Source organism: Poromitra crassiceps (genome assembly GCF_964638095.1).
Source record: "Poromitra crassiceps genome assembly, chromosome: 3".
In the NCBI taxonomy this organism is placed as follows: Eukaryota; Metazoa; Chordata; class Actinopteri; order Beryciformes; family Melamphaidae; genus Poromitra; species Poromitra crassiceps.
This window is the reverse complement of record NC_139625.1, coordinates 40,763,951-40,773,372: the sequence shown is the minus strand read 5'-3', so window position 1 is coordinate 40,773,372 and position 9,422 is coordinate 40,763,951. Positions and strand designations below refer to the sequence as shown.

Here is a 9,422-nt window from a genome sequence, read left to right as displayed (position 1 = left end):
ACTTTGATAATAGCCTACCTATTGGTGGTGGCAATTTGTGCAAAATAAATCTTTTTGAAGTCATAAATTGAAACGTGCTTATTTCCAAAGGAATTCATGCATGCATGGCCAACACAATAAATATGAATATTGGTGATCATTAAATAATAATACTAATATGGAGGGTAGGTTACCTCATTCCAAGTTTGAAATGTTAGCCTATATCAATCCAGCACTTGCTGAAAGTGACAGGAGGAGAGAATATTTTAACCCTCCACTCGCTGGCTCTCCTTCTCTTTACACTGTCTGACACAGTAAGACTCGGCCTGGACCTTTTATATGTAAAATAAAAAATCCTATTAAAATATGCATTGACCCAAGGAATATTCATCTGTTCTTGTAACGTTGTAGCATCATTGTCTAAAATTACCCTAATCTAAATTATATGTGCACAGCCAAATAACCAAAGACATTTTTAGCATGCATGGATAGGGGAAAAAATCACTATTAAAAATAATTTGAATGAATTGATCAAGTTCCTATCATGAAGGTGCACCGAGCAGACCACAATTTGACTAAGCATTTTTTGGGCTATAATTATATACCACTAGCCATAATTATAAATCAGATATATTTTCAAAAGAATTGCAGTTATTATCATCATCAGCATTAATATTTGATAACCTATATTATCTTAAGAACATGATAGGCCTAACAGTTATGTATTCTTTATTTATATGACACGTGGCCATATTCTGTATCACATTCTAAATGTCGCTGTGATTTAATCCGCTGTGCAGCCCATGCGCTGTGGGATTAGTGCAGGGCCAGGCATGCACAGTGGGTCCATGTCCAGCTGTCGTTTTTGGGAGGGACTTTGATTTGCGTGTGATGATTTTCCCATAGCATCTGGAGATCAATTATCCAGTCCTGTGAGCCAGGTTGGGCATTGACAGAAAGATCTGAACAGTACCCTAAACCATTCAGCGAAAGGCAATATATAGGCTATGATTTATTCTAGATTGAGGTAATTTTCTGATCATGCAGCATTTCAAAGGTAAGATATGCGTAATAGACTGTAATTAGGCCTGTCCCTAACGAAATATTATAATCATATATCGTAATCAACAATGAATTCGTGGCCTCTTTATTATTGCTATTATTATTATTATTATTATCATCATCTCCAATGTTATCATGTTATCACAGTTAGGCCTATGGATGTTGTATAGAATTTTGATGTTTATCCTTTATATCATGATTATTTGCTTTTTTTTCTCTGAGTATTTTTGCTTTTGCATCCTTAGCCTTAAGGCAGTCGTTTTGTTCGTTCCTTTCTTTCTAAATCCCTTTGTGGGTTATATCCATAAGGTAGCCAGTCCTGAGGAAAATGCAAAATGCATATATGTATCCGGGAGGGCGTAATGCATGATCCACAGGAATCCTGAATCCTTGCAGCTGATTGGCTGCTGAGTCCTGCCTCTTGTTGGGATGGACCTGTTGGATAAAAGGACCATTTTCTAAAGGGCTCTTGCGTGCAGTGGACGATGCACTGGGGACCATCCTGTAAGACGGTCAAATAACAGATAACGTTAGGCCTTTTAAGTCGCATCGAAGACAACATGACGGGAAAGCAAGGCGCCGTGCTGTCGGAAAGTTTGAACGTATCGGAGAAAACCTCTCTGCCAGGCGCGAATGGAGGGAGTAACAGCCATCACATCCAGGCAAAGAGCAGCGTAGCCCACCCGCCCAGGTGCACCGGCTTCGGCATCCAGGAGATACTGGGGCTCAACAAGGAGCCGTCTGCGGCCCCGAGGAGCCCGCTGCACTCCCTGCCGCCCGGGGCACACCTGATCGCAGCCAGGTCCGTGCTGGGCCCCAGCATAGGGATGGGTGTGGGGATGGGATTAATCGGCCCCGGTGGGATTCCGACGTTTTACAGTCAGCCAGCGTTTCTGGACACGGTGCTGTCGGACGCTCAAAATGTGCACCTGCAGCCCCACAGATCCGCTGGGCCCCTGGACCCCAGCCAGTCTGCCAGCTCAGGTGATCTGCACTCATCTCCATTTTATATAGTGAACATTTATAGCCTACTGCAGAATTATATAATTATTTAAGATATTGTGAAACTATAGTGTAAATTATTATTATTATCATCATCATATTATGGCTATTCCAGTTGTGTTTTTAAGTTAGCTCAATTGATTAAAGTAAATTAAGAATTTATATTAAAGTGCTGGCCTGATTAGCCTAAGTCTGTGATGTTGATGTTGACAGAATAATGTTGACCATCACAAGGTTTGCATTTATTGTGATACTTATATTTTGTAAACTAATAGTTGGCAGCTAATCTTTTAATACCACCTCTTTTTTGTTTGTTTATTTTTTATTCAGACTCAGACGATTTGTCTTCCAACGAACGAAAACTTTCAAAGTCATCAATAAACCAGAGCAAGAAACGCAAGAAAAGACGTCACCGGTTAGTTTGCTTCTGGTTATTTGGGCTATATATATAGGTTATTATTTTACAAATGGATCCATTCTCATAATTTCACACCTATAGACTTTTTCTCCTTAAAACGTATAGGCTATAATGAGGAATCTCTTATAGTCTATTATGCTACATTTTTGTTTGTTTAGCCCATTGTACAGCAATGATTCAATGAACATATGACAATATGGCTGCAGATTGCTAATTATTTTCTTCATTCTCTTATCATTCTGAGGCTGAGGATACTGAGTTGAACGCTTATCCTGTATTGATTTGATTGCTTCTATATCTTTCACACCAGTGTGGAGACATCAGCTTCAAATAGACTATTTTATCATGTCAGCGTTGTTGTTTTTTGTTTTTACATTTTAGTTATTTCAATGATATGATATGCTGTGGCCTGTGTTTACATGCCCACTAACCCCACAACATGCTGAACTTGTCCAAACTTTCCAAATGACTGTCTTTTGACATGCAGGACCATATTCACATCCTACCAACTGGAGGAGCTGGAAAAGGCCTTTAATGAAGCACACTACCCGGATGTTTATGCCCGAGAGATGCTGGCCATGAAAACAGAGCTGCCTGAAGACAGAATACAGGTTTATCTCCTTTTTCGGTGTTAATCTACTTTAAAGTCTGTCCGGCAGTGCCCGCGATGTTTGAACATGGATGCTTTTTTGTAAGCCTAAATGTTTTTGGTATAGTCTATTTTGGCTATATATGTGTTTGGTTTGTTTTTATTTAGTCTATGTCCTGATGAATTCATAACCTTTATTCTGACTGGGGTTTTCATGGGCCATCGAAAATTGTTGATTCCATATTAGACCTAGCCAGGCCTATGATGAAGCTAACTAAGTTTGGCTACCCTATATTTTAAATATCCCAGTGCGCACGGCTCACTAAGCATTCATATTTCTTCTGTTCAAAGATGATGCATCTGAAAGAAACCAAAACGCCCAGTGAGAGGCCATACAGTCTGGCAATTCTATTTTATTTCAGTATTGATAAAGGCCTATAGGTTCACGCATGGGTTTATTTTACCTTCAAAATACCGATGGGGGAGGGGGGGGGGGTACAAAATGTAGGAACTAAGCTATAAGCATGGAAGTCTATATAGCCTAAAGGTGTAGGCTATAATGTATTGATAAAGGAGTGGAAAAATGTCAGCTTTATAGAACATTTTGGTAGCACTTTACAATAAGGGTCACTAAATTATCGCTTAGTTAATGCTTAATAAGCATTAATAAAACATTAATTAATACTTGATAAGTATAAGCTAACCCATAATGTTTATTAACTATAACCCTAACCATTAACTAACCCTAAACTAAATTATGTATAAATGAATAGCCTACCTATTAATATAAACGCCATTAAATTGTTACTAGTTAACTGTTAATTAAGGGTTATTTAATGTTAATTAAGCATTAGCTAACTGTTAACTTAGTGACCGTTATGTAAAGTCTTACCATTTTAGACTGACATATCTAAATGGGGTAGTACATGTAGCCTATAAGTAGCCATATCAAACCAATGTAAAGATGAAGGATAAGAAGATATTTAATGGGGGGGGGGGGGGGGGGGGGTATTAGTCCTCTAATGGTTTTCTGAAAATATGCTAATAGAAAATTGTTTATATTCGTGGTGGTTTGCGTTATGAAGATCACCGACTGCAGGGTTACACGTTTTCTACTTAGCTTGTATCGTCCTCGTGCTGCATTATTTGGCTGCACCCCGCCTGTTGCCTCTGCTGCAAGTGAGCCCATCATGAGTGATGCTTGCTCCCTCCTGTCTGAACAAAGACTCCTCTCCTGCAGCACCCTCGCCAGGGCAGATAATCTCTCATCAGGCGCAGTTGGATGTGAAACAATTTGTTCTCGGAGAGAAGGAGCCACTAACGACCTAATCAAGCTATCAAGGCGGAAGAAGATTGCCGTGTGACCTGGACGATCCATTCTGCCGGGGTGCCTTTTAATCTCATTCTCATTACGGGCTCCAACAATACAGCCGCGGATAAATAATAGAAGGAAATAAATAAATAAGCCGGGGCCTATTCCTATCCTAAATAAAATTAACACCCAATTTTCTCGTTGAGTGTAATTAGTTAAATCAGAAGGGCTCGGGAGGCCGGCTGGTGCTGGAGAGACGCAGCGACTCGGAGTTCAAATGAAATAACTACATTGAATTTATTAGCACGGGTCAATAGCGCCGCTCCCCCGAGTCCCGCTAGTTTAATTTCCCGTGATATTTGCCCGCCTGCCCACCATCGATTGGGCCTGAAATTAACTTATTTTTCAATCAGCCTCGGCATGCCCCAGGGTCGCTTCTCCTCGCAGTTTCCACACTGGCTTCCTTTGAGGGCCAGAGAAGCAATTTCTAATAAAAAAGTATCTTGTATGAAATAAGGGTTATCATCAGAATTACCAGAAAAAAGAGCTTGAAAACGGTTTTGATCGTTTTCGATTTAATATCTGTCCCCACCTCCCTCTAGAAGCTTCTTGCCAGCCCCCTCCTTTTTGAGCGCTCCACACAGAGCCATCAGAGGTGGCTAAGTAGACTGTTTAACAGCACTGTGTTGTGCTATACAATCAATTTGGCCTCTCACTGAGCTGACAGATAGCCCAGGGCCCTAACCAGCTTGTTGGCTGATGTGGCCAAGTGAAGTGTCTTGATGTGTCAAAGCTTCTGTATGACACCACAGATTGCCTCTGACAGGAGGAGGCAGGGATCCTGCACACCTGTAGCCAGTAGCTTATGGGAAATCAATTGACTCAATCAAAAGGCAGCAGTTGTTATCTTAAGCAACTTGCATCACACTACTAGAGATTCGCAAATAAATACTGAAATTGAAACTGAAATGTTGCACAAAATGTTGCTCCATTAGGAAAAAAGAGTTGTGCCACAAGATGCAACCAGATTTGCAGGGCTTAAAGGATACTTCTAGCCTGGCTCCAGACCTTTGAAGCCACACCCACCCCACAGTTGTGGATTTGACTCTTAAAATTAGTTGATGATGCAGTCTGGATATCAGGCTAGGATAGTTCACCTCAAAATGAAAATTCAGTCGTGTATATACTGAAACTCACCAAACATACAGGAGTTAGTCCCCATTGATCTCAGCAGGGGCGTAGATAATATAGACAGTGCAGGCAGTGCGGTTGCACTGGGGCCCCTGGGGTAGAGGTGCCCGTGGAGAGAGCAGACTCTCCATCAACGTATTGTGCAGAGAACGGGCCCTTGCAAATGACTCAAATTGCCACCCCAGCAATACGCCTGTGTTCAAATAAGCACACCCATTAGATTTAAAGTTGTGCAATTTGCAATATATGCCCTCGAAAGGCAAAACCATCTCTGCCATGGTTTTCTTTTGAGTAAAATAGTCAGTAGCAATCTATAACAAAATTATATACTTATTCAACATAAAATCAATATTAAACATGTTAAAGTCAGCAGTCATTTCAGAACCACATTGAAAGAGACAGCTCCTCTGCTCTCAGGTGCTGCTTACTTTGACTGTCTGTTATGGGTGTCAGAGCGCTATCCATGGTTCTGATAGCTTGCTCTATGATCTCTATTTCCCCCATACAATAGCCTAAGTAACTCATTCAACTGTAAAATCCAACACATTGATAATATATATATATATAGCCTATGCCTTATATGGGGTCATATTTTTACAGCAAAATAATAATAATATTTTTTTTTTCACAATATTTTATTTTGTAATTTCCAGATCAACAAACAAACTCACGGGACACGGGAAAAGAAAAGAAAGGAAAGAAAAAATACATTATACACAAAACCAAACACAAACAAAACATATATCGACACTCCAATATCAATGTGGTGCCACCAGCCACACAAGGTGCCTACGTGCCCGCAAAAGATGCTATGTATGGGATCTCACACAAGGGGGTCCATGAGAGACTAGCCGGGCGAGTCACCCATCGCCCCTAACCTCGTCAAGGTATAGGCCAGAAACGGGTCCCAAATGGTTAGAAATCTCTTAAGTGAGTTGGTCCTCAGATACCTGAGTCTCTCCATCCGTATAATAGAGATCATGTCCGCCAACCACAGCTGAAAAGAGGGTGGAGAGGGGGACTTCCATTCCTACAGAATGAGTTTCTTGGTGACAATTGTCCCCTGTGTCAGAGATTGTTGCACAGCTGTAGGGAAGTCGAGAGAGGACTCCGAGCAACCGAAGATGGCGAGTTCTGCCTCTGGCTGAAGGGCTTTTTTGTACGCCTTAGAGTACCATTATTATTATTATTATTAAGGGGCGGCTTTAGCTCAGGAGGTAAAGCGGGTCGGCCAATGACGCAAGAGTTGGTGGTTCGATCCCCGCTCCCTCCCAGCTGCTGTCGCTGTGTCCTTGGGCAAGACACTTAACCCTCCTTGCTCCCGATGGTGTGTAGGCACCCTGCGTGGCAGCCTGCTGCCATTGGTGTATGAATGGGTGAATGTAGATCACTCAATCTACTGATTGTAAAGCGCTTTGGATAAAAGCGCTATATAAATGCAGCAGGCCATTTACCATTTACCATTTATTAATAATAATAATAATAATAAATCATGAGCAGATTGTCCTAGAAGAACATCTGACTTTAAGATGTAAAAAACAAAGTGTGTTTATGTTTGAAGGGCCCTAAAAAGGTTGCATACTATACCTTTAAGTGTCTCCAAACAATTCATGCGGCATAATCCAAGCTTTAGCCAAAAGATTGCCATGTGAGTCCAAAAGTCCAAATATCTCCTTTATGTTCCTCACTGACAATAATCTGTTTGCTACTGTAAAATACGCTCGCACTGTTGGTGCATTTATAGGGAGTAAGTAGATAATGACTGAATTTTAATTTTAGTGTGACCGATTCCTTTAAAACAGGCATGTCCAAAGTCCGGCCCTGGGGCCAATTACAGACCGATTTTAAACGGCCCGCGGCTTGTCTCTCAGAATTTACTATCTATGTATAAGAGTATTGGTTAATCAAGCAAGTTCACTGTGTGTTTTTCCGTTCACCTAACAATGACAGCACTATCATACAGTTTGTAGACAAGCACCAAGTAGGAACAACGCAGGTGGAACTAATGTTTTCAGACGGTAAACAAAATCCTTAGTGTAGGCTACAATTCTATTGTATGTGATTTTTTTTACAACCCATATGATGCGAAAAGCAGCTGGCCCCCAGGTATTTTCACATTATCTAATATGGCCCCCATTCAAACAAGTGTGGACAGCCCTGCTTTAAACTGTGATGCTTCTGATGTTGGAGTCCTCCTGGCAGTATTGCTGAAGCCAGTGTTGATCCATTGTTCTACTAATAACCAAGTGATTTCTTCTCTGGGTCCAGGTGTGGTTTCAGAACCGCAGAGCCAAGTGGAGAAAGAGGGAGAAGTGCTGGGGACGCAGCAGCGTGATGGCTGAGTACGGCCTGTATGGAGCCATGGTGAGGCACTCCATCCCCCTGCCCGAGTCCATCCTCAAGTCTGCCAAGGACGGCATCATGGAGTCCTGTGCCCCCTGGCTGCTCGGTGAGGGAGCTGCAGCTCTCATACTGTTTCTCCAAAATGCTTCACACTGCACATACCTTCAGCATCATGCTCTCATGCTTGTGTTCAATTATTGTTGATTTTGATTAATATTTCTTAAGTCTTACCAGGTCTCTTAATATCTAATATCTGAGTTATTCAAGCTTAAGTCCAATAGTACCTTTCTTTGTCATTGCTTGTTTTTAACATCATCTATCATACTTTATGTAACTTTGAAGGGTGTTGTGAGTTCTCACTGTCATACTGACTGACTGATAAATCCAACGACTGGTGACTTCTTTGGAAGAGTATGGTAGATTTTCTTATTTGCTAAGAATATCACTTTTTAGCTATATCTTAGACAAAAACATTGGTGCACAACTCACTGTTCTTGCCAACACATACAATATTTTCACCAAAATATATGCAGAATACCCTGATCATGAAATTTCCATCCTCCATTTGAACACTATATTCTAAACCAGAACTATTTTTGCTTACCATTTTCAGTCCAAGATGGCTTTCCAATCAACAGACGCTATTCTAAATCTGAATGCCCGCAATTCTTTGCAGGGATGCACAAAAAGTCCATGGAGACAGCAGTTGCCCCGCCAACGGGAAAGTCAGACGCCCCCCAGCTGCCAAACCCTCAGAGGGCAGAAGAGGCTGAGGCAGAAGAGAAGAGGTCAGAAGGCAAGTCCTCCATATCTAAAGAGGAACTGAGGGAGAACAGCATCGCTGCACTCAGGGCCAAGGCTCAGGAGCACAGTGCCAAGGTGCTGGGGACCGTTTGTCACGACAGACTGCTAGAGGGCAAACAGGAGAGACAGGCGGCAGAGGAGAAACCCAGCCCAGATCCTCTGAGTCCAGCAAAGGAGGCACAGAGTCCATAGAGGCTATTTTCTGAGGACTGTTATTCCCATGAGTGAATGCAGCCTGGCTGCTTTCAGCATGTGTACGGACTTAACCACATCGATCCAAATTCACTGTCCCGTGCAGGTTTTGCCCCACAACTCATCCTCGTTTACTGCTCTAAATTTGCGTGCATTACTTTGGACTTCTTCTAGGACAGGGGTTTTCAAAGTTTGAGACTATGGGCCTCCCCTCAGACAAAGCTTGGAAAAAGGTGCCTCCCCTTAATTTACTTGCTTAGTTTCGTTAAATTGATTATGATATTTGATCCCATAGATACTCAACAATTTAGCCAAAATAGCCTGATATTGCTGTTTGACATACTTTAGACTACACCAAATACATTAAAACAAAATCTGTCTCAAGACATTTATTTGTTTCTGCCTCTGGGAAAGTGGGAAAAACACTAAAATTCTCTAAAACTACTGTATCTCTGAACTATCTCTTTAACCAAATCACACACATTTAGGCTATTCTCCTTTTGATAACGAATGTAATAACGAATGTAATA

At 41.5% G+C, this 9,422-nt stretch overlaps 1 protein-coding gene across 1 annotated transcript; it reads left to right on the top strand.

The window, feature by feature from the left end:
* Positions 1-1,601: 1,601 nt before the first annotated feature.
* Positions 1,602-8,892, top strand: vsx2 (visual system homeobox 2; the record flags this gene model as incomplete). Its single annotated transcript, XM_083632570.1, has 5 exons — positions 1,602-2,025; positions 2,374-2,458; positions 2,949-3,072; positions 7,822-8,002; positions 8,510-8,892. 5 exons carry the CDS (start codon positions 1,602-1,604, stop codon positions 8,890-8,892), a joined length of 1,197 nt encoding a protein of 398 aa, XP_083488696.1.
* Between the last annotated feature and the right edge of the window lie 530 nt (positions 8,893-9,422).